Source organism: Uranotaenia lowii, chromosome 1, assembly GCF_029784155.1.
Source record: "Uranotaenia lowii strain MFRU-FL chromosome 1, ASM2978415v1, whole genome shotgun sequence".
In the NCBI taxonomy this organism is placed as follows: domain Eukaryota; kingdom Metazoa; phylum Arthropoda; class Insecta; order Diptera; family Culicidae; genus Uranotaenia; species Uranotaenia lowii.
Genome location: NC_073691.1, coordinates 146,072,744 through 146,085,543, shown reverse-complemented (window position 1 = coordinate 146,085,543; position 12,800 = coordinate 146,072,744). Strand labels below are relative to the sequence as shown.

The window sequence follows — 12,800 nt, the reverse complement described above, 5'->3', positions numbered from 1 at the left end:
GGGCGATGGAAGGCGACACGTATCAGCGTGAAATTGCCTTCAACGAATTTTACTTTTTAGTTCGAAGAAACTCTCTTGCCGACTGGCAGCGCAAATGGGACGAGGATGAGTTGGATCGGTGGCTCCACTCGATTATCCCAAAGGTAAGCCTCAAACCCTGGTTCAATAGATTGGACCTGAGTCGAGATTTTATTCGTATATTTTCTCGTCTCATGTCCAATCATTATTCCTTAGACGCGGTTCTCTATCGTTTTGATATTGCTGGCAGCAATCTATGTGGTTGCGACCAAGGTTATCATGACGTCGAGCATATTGTTTGGTCGTGCGAGGTCCACCTTGTCGCTAGAACGAACTTCATAGATTCCCTTCGGGCCCGAGGAAAACCACCCTATGTTCCAGTGAGAGATGTGCTGGCTGTGATAGACTTTTTTTTTGTAGCGGCCCACCACACTCCCCACACCAAAAGGCTCAATTGAGCCCCCTGGTAATGGACGCTACTGTTGTCAGCAAGTCTGGCAGCAAAACAAAGAAACTTCAACGCGAACAAAATTTAAATCATGCTGAGAACACAGAAGTTTATTATTTAGTGCGAGGAAATGTATGCTATAATTAAACTTAATGTTGAAGGTAACTTAATCGATCATCAACAACTAGTTGCCCAACAGTTTAACGATTTCTTCAGCAACATCGGACCCAAGCTTGCAGCTACGATCACAAGTTTAGGTAACGTTAACAGACTTGAGACCCTTGCCTCACAGCCAAATTCTATATTTCTCCGGCCTGCCAGTTCCCAGGAGGTTGTTTTAGAAATTAAAGACCTCGATACCAATAAAAGTGTGGGTGATGATGAAATTTCAGCACAATTCATCAAGCGACATTTCAATTTCTTTTCGGGTTTGATAAGTGACGTATTCAACGAAAGCATCTTGTTTTGAAATGAGAATTTATTCCGTTGTATTCGGATGCCCCGCAGTGAGACGTGCTAACGGTCGTAATTCTCTCAAATTCTCACGTCTCACTACTACACCGTCTCTAGTTTTTATGAGAGATCCAGAGCGCCGAAATTGGAAGGAAAACAAACGGCAAAATATATCATAAGTTTGCAACCACCAACCAGTGCGCGTCGCGAATATCTTTGCTCGATCCGAAACCCCATCATAGAGAAAAAAAGTTGTTCCCCCAGAGTGGGAAAGTGTGCTATAGTACTGTGCAGTGGCGTTGATTCCACTGGAAGAAAAAGCTAGAGTTTACAGTCCGCTAGCTGTAGTGATATCGAACATTTTTGGTCCTTCGAACCGGATCCCTCACAAACGGCTGTCTCGTCGCATTGGTGAACTTTACTGACCGCTTCACCTGACGCTTATAAGAATGGTGACCAGTTTTGTTCACGCCCATTTTGGATTTCTTGCCTTGTACAATACGGCCTGTAGAGTAAAACGAATTGCCAATTTCATAATTCTGTTTACTAAGCAACACTTCAAATCAAACACAATACGAAAACCGAAACAATAACAGACACAACCTTCTATTCACTTATGGGCATCTGATCCACTTCGTCAGATCCCTCTCAGTCTCTAAACCTGCCTTGAAGCCATAGATCAATCAATACTTTAATATGACAAAAATCGACTTCCATCCAATATGGATTGCAACACTTTCGAACCATCCGATATTTCTTCTATGCGTCTACAAAGGAACCACCTTGATGCATACAGAAGCTTAGGATGCTGGACTGCAGCTTATTTGCCTTGCCGGTCACACCATCAATCCACCGTTTATTGAAACGCTGGTTGAGATGTAGCACCTCACTGGTAGAAAAAACTTTTCTTGCTTATGCCGTCCAGATTTCGCTTGCCGAAATCGATTGAAGTACCAAATATGCAATCCATTTAATCTATTTCTATTCAATAATATTTTGCCAATCAAGTACACAATATTTCATGATGACTGTCCCAAACTGACTCATTCAAGGATCAATGGCTTAACAAACTATTCTCAACGACACAATTCTGAATGTTGCTTTCACTAACAACGACTCACGCAAACTAAGTAAATCTTTCGTACACAATTCTCAATACTGTTCCAAACTGACTCATTGAAGCCTCTAGGGCTTAACAAACTACTCTTACCGACACAATTCCGAATGTTGCTTTCACTAACAACGACTCACACAAACAGAGTATATCTTTTGATCTCAAGTCAAATAGTTTTCAAACTCGTTTTTCATCACGCTTGAGTAACAACATCTAAGATGGACCTCTGATCCATATGATCAGGCATTCCCAACAGGCGATTGCTCACAACCACATTTCAGCAACGTCAATACCTACATGCTTGTCCTAGACCCAACGCGTCAATAAGGTGACGGTGTCTAGGATGGGCCTCTGATCCCAATGATCAGGAATTCCCGGCATGTAAGTCAATATACCTCGTGTGGGGCGTACATGCTTGTTCTAGACCCAACGCGTCAATAAGATGACGGTGTCTAGGATGGGCCTCTGATCCCAGTGATCAGGCATTCCCGGCATGCCATTCTTGCGACTTCCATTGTCACAAGTACTTTAAATCGACGCAACTGACTCCATACGCCTCAAATCGAAAACTACACTCTCCATTTTGCAGCACATGCTGTTCAACTAACCAACCATAATCTTCAAAGCTCTCACACGAGGTAGATACCACTGTTGCTTTGAACGACAAATATGAAGCAATCCCTTAAAGAGACGACATTATTGATTTGAGGCATCGTAAATTCTTCTCAATATAACTCTTACGCTACTCCAAAAACTATGACTTGGTCCAATATAAATCTCCATCTCGCTATCACCTCCAAATGCGATAGTGGATCAGACACACCTGGTATTTTTGATCTCGAACCTTGAACAAAAAGCTTCAATCCAAAACCAAATGCGACAATTGCCAATCATCAGCAAATATTGCTCAACGCAACCAGGTTTTTCTAATCAGGTTTTAAAACCAATAATTTTATAGATGCGACTATTCCTTGAATATTGACATTTTCTCACTCAAAAATTTTATTTAACCACTATAATAGTGCTTGTCATTCAAGGCCTTCAAACATCCACAGAAATCAACGACACCCTTTTGGATTACGTTTAGGAACAATGTCCTCATGCTTATATTATATTCAAAATGGAAGATTTCCAGATTGCCTCAAAATCGCTAGAGTTGTGCCAGTACATAAGCAAGGTACAAAAACAGATCCCAACAATTACCGTCCAATCTCAGTCCTGCCGATTCTGAGCAAGCTCTTAGAAAAAATGTTGGTATCACGCATCACCACTTTCTTTCGCCAAAATAATTTACTGTATGAGCATCAATACGGTTTCCGCCTAGGCTCAAGTACCACCACAGCAACCTCCGATCTATTTGCTGAAATTTACCGCGCAATCGAGGATAAAAAACACACTGGTCTTCTTTTCTTGGATTTAAAAAAGGCTTTCGATACTATAGATCACACTATACTTCTAAAAAAACTGGATTTCTACGGAATACGGGGACAAGCCAACGATCTCATAAAAAGTTTCTTGTCAAATCGAAACCAGTACGTGATGCTAAACAGTTTTCAAAGTAACCTCCGTCCTCTCAAAGTGAGAGTGCCTCAAGGAAGTAATTTAGGTCCTCTGTTATTCCTCATTTACGTGAACGATTTGCCGAATCTGACACTCCATGGAAAACCACGTTTATTTGCCGACGATACCTGCCTACTTTACACCGAGGAAAACCCCGTCACGATAATCCAACACATGGCAGAAGACATGGAACTTCTTCAACAGTACTTCAGCGAAAACAAGTTATCCCTGAATTTATCAAAAACGAAGCACATGATTTTGAACCCGCTCCGCACTCCTGACATTGGACTACATGAACTGCTTGTCGACTCAGTAAAAATTGAAAGAGTGTCGAAATTCACTTATCTCGGATTGACGATCGATTCAGCTTTGAATTGGACTCACCACATTCAATCCTTAAAAAGTGAAGTTACTTCAGCATGCGGGTTGTTTTGGAAAATTAAAAGCTTCGTGCCTTCAAAACAACTATGCGTTATGTACCATGCGTTTCTACAATCTAAGCTTCAATATCTCGTATTCATCTGGGGAGCTGCTCCCAAAACACGGCTCAAACCTCTACAGGTAGCCCAAAACCGATGTTTGAAAGTCGTTTATAAGCGTCCTCGTTTATACCCTACCAAGAACCTGTACCTCGAAGCTGATAAATCTACTCTTCCAATCAACGCGTTGAGGGAGCTACAAGCTGTCTCAATAATCCATAATCACCTACATAACCCAATTGCACATCATAATCAAACTTACGACCGCCGGGATCACAGGTATTCTTTAAGACACCAAAGTAGCTTATACGTCAGACAGCCCACCTCCGAATTCGCCAAGAAAGCATTTACCTATCATGGTAAGATTTGTTACAACCGACTTCCTGAAAACATACGATCAGAAAGAAACATCGCCAAATTCAAACATCTCATCAAGAGATTCACAAGAGCTAACATAGAAACATACATTCAGTGAACTAGACCAACAGTCCGGTTTCTGGTAACCTGACTAGCCAGCGTTCCCTTAAAAGAGATTTGTCTCACTGGGAACGCCTCAAACTCCTGGATCTTCATCACTCTTCAAGCCACCAGAAACTCGTATTATAAAGAAACTAATGCCTTGCACATATGTATTTTTCATCTTTTCGCCACCAGCCACCGCCGACTCCACCCACCGCCACCACTAACCGCCTCCGCCCACCGCCACTGTAGGATAGATATGAGATAAAGGAAAATATAAAATCAAATAATGTTAGAAGAAACAATGTTGAAAAAAAAGAACGTACTTTGATAATTTCGAATTCCTCAACACGCACTAATGATTGATGGACAAATGAACAACATGCGGAATTAGAGAAAATCGGACTACTTCGATTGGAAAATATGTTCATTTCGTTCATTGTTGCGCGGTAACTTTTAGCTATAAATAGAACGGCACTTGTGCTAATCGAGTCATTCTTAAATCGAATTTCGGAAACATCAAACATCACTCTATGGAAACGGGAGTAAACCACCACAAGAAGACGGACAACATGGCAAGGAAAACCCTCAGATCACGACAATGGCGCAGTTGGCAGCAGCAACGGATCTACCATCCGAAAGGTTTCAAACTAGAAGACTTGTAAAAAAAGTCTTAGGAATAAATCGCAACTTTAAAAGAAAAACCAAAGAGTTTGATCTTTTGCCGGGTTATGTTTTGGACTTTTCAGTTAGAATGAAACTCACCCAAAAGTGAGTTTCGAAAGTAAAAACGAAATTTACTTTGTCGATATTGGTTAGAATAACTTCGGTAGAAAAGACGAAGTTATAAGTTTGTAGAGTTCTGATGGAAAAGGCAGAAACTCTGGGATGAATAATGAAAAAAGCTTAATAGTGTCTCCGATGAGAAGGCGGAAGACCAAGATAGAGTTCTGATGGAAAAGGCAGAAACTCTAGATAAGGCGGAAGACTACAATAGAGTTCTGATAGAGAAGGCAGAAACTCGTAAATTGAATTGATTATATTAAGAGCGGAAAAAGGCTCAATTGTGTCTCCGATGAGAAGGCGGAAGATCAATATAGAGTTTTGATGGATTGGGCAGAAACTTAAACAAGGAATCGAAAGTATAAAGAGAGAGCAGTAAGGCTCATTTTTGTCCCCGATGAGAAAGCAGAAGACCAAGATAGAAGTCTAATGGAGAAGGCTGAACTCTTACACGAAAAAGAAAATATTAAGGGCAGAAAGGCCTATTTGTGTTTCGTTGAGAAGGCGGAAGACAAAAATATGAATTCGGATGAAAATAAAAAAAAAACAGAAGACTGAAATCAGAATTCTGAAAATCTAAATGGCCGAAACTATAAAAAAAAAAAAATATTCGTGAATCAATCATTCATGTTTCAGAGAGTAAGGAAGACGACTGGAAGTAGAAACATCTCGGATTAAGAAGCGAAAAACCCCATATTGAATCGCTTATAGCAAACTTATAAAAATGAAATATATTCGCTGAAAATATAGATAAAAGTAACTTGAATTTATGAATCATTTAAATTTTATGACATTACTTGGGAGAGTACAGCAGGGAAGTATTGTAGGATAGATATGAGATAAAGGAAAATATAAAATCAAATAATGTTAGAAGAAACAATGTTGAAAAAAAAGAACGTACTTTGATAATTTCGAATTCCTCAACACGCACTAATGATTGATGGACAAATGAACAACATGCGGAATTAGAGAAAATCGGACTACTTCGATTGGAAAATATGTTCATTTCGTTCATTGTTGCGCGGTAACTTTTAGCTATAAATAGAACGGCACTTGTGCTAATCGAGTCATTCTTAAATCGAATTTCGGAAACATCAAACATCACTCTATGGAAACGGGAGTAAACCACCACAAGAAGACGGACAACATGGCAAGGAAAACCCTCAGATCACGACAGCCACCACCAGCGCCACCTCCAACCATCCAATCAAAGTTTTTAGTGAAAAAACTGTTTTCTAAATTCTGTTCAGTCCGAAAATGAAAATATTGTACAAAAATATTATTGAAAAAATAGTTCTAAAGATAAAAAATAAAAGAGTGATGAGGAGGTTTTATGTCTTTGGGAGAAGTGGCTTGAATTTAGCTCCACTCCCAGGGGCTTTTCCCTGCTCACACAAAAAAAAAAACAAGTTTACGATAAGGATCTCAATGGAAGAAAATAAGGATCTCAATGGAAGAAAATTTCCCTTAAAGAGATCCAATTCTTTTTTTTAATAAGGTTAACTAATCAAATATTATGCTAGATTTACTTAAGTTTACTTATTAACAGTGACAAGTACGACAAAAGCAAACTACGATGCTACAAAAACAAACAAAGTTTGATTAAAAAAACTGGTAGTTGATCGACTTTTTTAACGATTCAATTTTTCTTTTAATAACTGTACTACTCTGACTTTAAACATGGAACGGTTGATGCTGGTCTTTATTTCAGTAGGTAAGGCGTTGTATATTGTAGGTGTTGTAGGTCCTATAAAAGAAATTCTTTTTTGCCCTAAAGATGTCATGGATCGGCTTCGTTGCAAGTAATTATTTTGACGAGTATTGTGGGTTCTTAATCCCGTAGTAAAATTAAGGTTTTGGTTATTGCTACTCGAGTGTATATTATCATGAACATATATAACGGTTTGCCAATTACTGAGTTCGGTTATTGGAAGAATGCTATGTGTCCTTCCCGGAATTTCCCGGTCGGGAATTCCCGGGAATTAAGAAAAATCGGGAATTCCCGAATCCCGGGAAACGCCTAAAAAATCCCGGGAATTCCCGAAGCCATTAGAATTGCAGAATTACTAAAAGTTTACATGATCTTAAACGGATAAATGAATCAAATTAGGCAAAAAATATGATAGTTGTTTTTGGATGGCTTAGTCTTAAATATTATTTTTTTCTTAAATCTGGTTAATACATTGAATTTAATAAACAAAATTTTCCTACCAAAAACTTAGTACAAAAGTTAAAATCGACATTGAATCTATAAAACCAAACAATTCTAAGAAGATGCACTATGGAAAGAATTTGAATGTTCTATTTCCCAACCATCATCATTTAGAACTTCCGTTTCAGATACTGTTGACAGTAGCAAAATCATCAGCAAATAAATGACACAATTTGAAAGAAAAGGATAGTTATCAAAAAATTTACGATATTTGATGAATAACCTGAGGTCTAGCTAACTAACTTCTATGGATAGTGAAATTTTTTTACCAATTATTTCAAATTTGCACAGCTAGAACCAGACCAGTTTGTCAGTTAAAGTACTTCGTTTTTGGGTCTTAGGTCTTGGGTTTGCTTTTTAAACTTTTGAGGCATAAAAAAAAGGTTTGAAAGATTTTGCAATACTACTACCTAAAATTTAAAAATACCATATCGATAAGAATAAGGAGAAGATGGATAAGATCTTCATTATCAATTTTTCCCGGGATCCCGGGAATTCCCGGGAAATGGATCGTCAGATTTCCCGATTCCCGGGAACACTAAAATGGCCGGGAAATGGACACTCTAATGCGTTCCCAGAGAGTATAGCTGTTGGGTAGGAAAAACCAGGGGTAGTCTGAAGATGTTTTTCAAACATCTAGCGCCTCTTATAATCTCCAGTCACCATGCTCTGTATATATAGCAGAATTAGCTGCTATTCACTGGGCCTTGGATAGCATCGTCTCACAGCCTGTTGGGCACTACTATATTGTAACGGATAGTCTAAGCTCTGTTGAAGCAATCCGTTCAATAAGACCGGGAAAGCATTCGCCGTTCTTCCTACAGAAGATACGGGATATTTTGAGTTTGGGTTCCCTCGCGTTGCTCGATAGTGGACAATGAGAAGGCAGACTCTCTGGCAAAGGTGGGGGCGACGGAAGGCGACACGTATCCACGTGAAATCGTCTTCAACGAATTCTACTTCTTGGTACGAGGGAACGCTCTTGTCAACTGGCAGCGCAAATGGGACGAGGATGAGATGGGTCGGTGGCTCCACTCGATTATCCCAAAGGTAAGCCTTAAACACTGGTTTAATAGGTTGACCTGAGTCGGGATTTTATTCGTATATTTTCCCGTCTCATGTCCAATCATTGTTCCTTAGACGCGGTACTCTATCGTTTTGACATTGCTGGCAGCAATTTGTGTAGTTGCGGCCAAGGTTACCATGACATCGAGCATATTGTTTGGTCGTGTGAGGTCCATCTTGTCGCCAGAACGAATTTAATAGACTCCCTTCGGGCCCGAGGAAAACCTACTGTTCCAGTGAGAGATGTACTAGCTGTGCTAGATTTGGACTACATGTTCGAAATCTACCTTTTTCTAAAAGCTATCGATCTTCGTCTATAAGTCCTTTTTATTTTCATATTTCCCTTTCTATCTTCCTTTATTCTCTCACAATGTGTCAAGTTAAGCAAACAATTCTGTACCAACACGTGAAAAGGATCTATCTCCAAAAGTAAACAAAAACCATTTTCAGTACCTCGCGATAGGCCAACACTTGCACTAATTAACGGTAAAACCCTTTTGAGAAAATAATATTCCGTTACATTAAAAACTCAATTTGAGTAAAGGATCTATAAACATTCTTAAACCAGAACTGCCATTACATGGATATACACCCTTTACTCTGAAACCATTTTTCGCTACTACTCCGCCAACAAACTCAAAATAATCAATTTAACTCTTTATTCAACATAATTACATAGTTACAAATGAATGCGAGCTTGTAACTTAAGCTAAAAATAAGAAAATAGCAAAGGGTGTATAAACAGGTTAGACAAAATGTTACGTGAAGTAGGTTCTATCTACGATAGCGCGTTATTTTTTTCGTGAAAATTGGTATTCCTCTATTCCAACATATAGAGGATGCTTCTAAAAATCGGTTGTCTTTCATAAAAATTTCATAAAAATAAAAAAATTCAAGTTATTATTAATTAGCGATTTAAAATAGGTTGTATTTTTTTCAAACGCGTTTTTCTCAATACGCCATCATGGATATAGATCCTTTTTGTGTGTTGGTAAATATTTGACACTTTATTCAAGATAAAAACATAGTTGCAAATGAACGCGAGCTTAAAACTAAAGCTAGAAATGAGAAAATAGCAAAGGGTGTATAAACAAGGGAGATACAATATTACGTGAGCTAGGTTCTATCTACGATAGCGCTTTGTTTTTTCATGAAAATTGATATTCCTCTATTCCAACATATTGAGGATGCTCCTAAAAATCGTTAAGCTATCATAAAAATCAAAAATTTCAAGTAATTTTTAATTAGCGATTTAAAATAGGTTGTATTTTTTTCAAACGCGTTTTTCTCGATGCGTCATATATGGAGATAGATCCTTTTCACGTGTTTGTACAGAATTGTAAACAAACAAAATCGATTTTGGCTCCTTGAAGCCTAAAAGTATGAGCCGTTTCAAATAAAGAAATTGTAAAAAAAAAAATCATTGTCATTTTTCTAATAATTTTTAATCATGCTTTATTTTTAATCTCATCTTACATTTATTTGAGAATTCAGATTTTTTTAAAATCTGGTGTTACATTTTATGTATTCTATTTCTGTGCATAAATTCTTGTGTCTTAAGCTTTACTCGAAATTTTGATTTTAACTCTTTTTCTGGTGTTTCGGAAATATGAATTCCCAAATTTGAAAACATGACTGCTTAGAATTCATTTTCAAGTAACTTTCTAGTTCAGAATATGGAACATCAGATATCAGATATTTGATAAATGAATGAATTAACGCATGATGTTAAAAAAAAAAGAATTAATGTTAAGCACGATTAAAAATATTTGAATTTTTGTTACTAGTTTTTAATTTTTTGATGAAAAAGTGCATTTTTTTACATTTTCCATTTAATTGGATTTTTTAACCCGTCATACAACTTACGTATTGTAAAGTATTAGGATTTCCCCAGCGATATTTCCTTTTAAAAGATTAATTTTCGAATGACGTTAACTCATTTCGACGTCACTTGTTCGTCGGATCAGCTTGTGCAAATTGAATCTTTTGATTTTAAGAGAAGTTGCCGAAAACGCTCATAGACAAGTATCCGGTTCTATTGAAACGAACGTTATTCAGCTGGTCGGCAACAGTTGTCTCTAACCAGTCGGACATTTCCCGCAAATCGACCAGAACGTACGGCATTCCAAGAGGGGCATCACGAACGCCAACCGACAGCATTCCCACCACATAGAACTTGCGATCTGGCCCAATCGTGTGCACCGGAGCTCCAGTGCCTCCGCGTAGATTGATGTCCTCTATTTGCGTTTGCTTGTCCAGGTTCAGAGCCGCGCACAATTCCGAACGATGCAGATCGATGCTCATATGGTCCTTCAACTTTTCGGCACAAATCACATGGCTCATCTTCTGCATCCGGTACTGACGGGGAATAACCGAAATTCCGGCTTTCCGGCTACCGCACCATGCGACTACGAATAAAGGTGCTTCCTCTATCGGGGCAATGCTGGACCCAGTCGGAATACAAGCTGTTCCGATGTGTTCGGAATTGATATTCGCTGTATTTTTGAGCTTCAGAAGAACAAGATCGTTCGCAAGTCTCGGCTTGTTATAATTAGGATGTTTGATAATCAGCTCGATTGGAATGTCCTGCGGAATAGGGGCACACTGGGAATCATCACAATCGGGATCAGAGGTACTGTTATAATCTCCTAGCCGCACAAATTTCCTGCGGAATTTAGAATTAATGGAAAATAATTAACTGTAAGTATATCGATGATATCGATGATATCGATGATCTTACAAAGAGTTTCGACTGTATTCGGCAGCAAAAACAGTCGTTATGACGAATAACGGATGAATAAGTGTTCCCTGGAAAAGATACTCGATAGCATCTTCCGGTGACTGCTGATACCCCAATCGAGCTAACCAGGGAAATTCCATGAGCCGTGCGTTAGCCGGTCTCTGCAAACTACTTCCATAACGCGTGGCAGAACCACACCCTTCGGAGTTCAGAGCGCTGTCCAATGCATCTTTACAGTACACCGAGGCAAGTAAAAAACACATAGGAACAACTAAACAACGCATCGTGCCTTCTGGAATGTTCACAAATTACTAATTCACTATAAACAATCTATGTTAAAATTGCGATAAGAAAACGGCTCGTTCGTAAACATCCTACATCAAAAAGTGTTCAACGAACCAACAACAGCGCTTTTGAAAAGTTGATCGGACCATGTGGTCTTGCATAACTGTAGGCGATTTTTTTTCGACCATCCATGCGCATTTAGAAAAGCATGGTATGCTTTCATCAGCTAAAAAAACATAAATCGATTTAGTGGGAGGAGCTTAGGTAGCAAAAAAATGGCCACTCATACAACATGGATTACACCAACTCTTTTTTAGTTAGAGTTTTGTAGGAAAGGGTGTCGCGGAAACTGTAATGTTGAGATAATTTTTGGAAGGCTTTTTTTTGTAAATTTCAAATATAAATAAATTCAACACAAAATCAAGTTTGAAAAATGAAATGTTTCGGATTCAGAATTCAGATTCAGAATTTAGATTCAGAATTCAGATTCAGAATTCAGATTCAGAACTCAGATTCAGAATTCAGATTCAGAATTCAGATTCAGAATTCAGATTCAGAATTCAGATTCAGAATTCAGATTCAGAATTCAGATTCAGAATTCAGATTCAGAATTCAGATTCAGAATTCAGATTCAGAATTCAGATTCAGAATTCAGATTCAGAATTCAGATTCAGAATTCAGATTCAGAATTCAGATTCAGAATTCAGATTCAGAATTCAGATTCAGAATTCAGATTCAGAATTCAGATTCAGAATTCAGATTCAGAATTCAGATTCAGAATTCAGATTCAGAATTCAGATTCAGAATTCAGAATTCAGATTCAGAATTCAGATTCAGAATTCAGATTCAGAATTCAGATTCAGAATTCAGATTCAGAATTCAGATTCAGGATTCAGATTCAGAATTCAGATTCAGAATTCAGATTCAGAATTCAGATTCAGAATTCAGATTCAGAATTCAGATTCAGAATTCAGATTCAGAATTCAGATTCAGAATTCAGATTCAGAATTCAGATTCAGAATTCAGATTCAGAATTCAGATTCAGAATTCAGATTCAGAATTCAGATTCAGAATTCAGATTCAGAATTCAGATTCAGAATTCAGATTCAGAATTCAGATTCAGAATTCAGATTCAGAATTCAGATTCAGATTTCAGATTCAGAATTCAGATTCAGAATCCAGAT

General features: G+C 38.1%; 1 protein-coding gene across 1 annotated transcript; it reads right to left on the bottom strand.

Moving 5' to 3' along the window:
* Positions 1-10,002: 10,002 nt before the first annotated feature.
* On the bottom strand, positions 10,003-11,650 carry LOC129738665 (phenoloxidase-activating factor 3-like). Its single transcript, XM_055729919.1, has 2 exons — positions 11,332-11,650; positions 10,003-11,256 (listed from the first exon to the last, which is right to left on the bottom strand). The coding sequence occupies exons 1-2, from the start codon at positions 11,613-11,615 to the stop codon at positions 10,584-10,586; spliced, it is 957 nt and encodes a 318-aa protein (XP_055585894.1). The 5' UTR covers positions 11,616-11,650; the 3' UTR covers positions 10,003-10,583.
* Between the last annotated feature and the right edge of the window lie 1,150 nt (positions 11,651-12,800).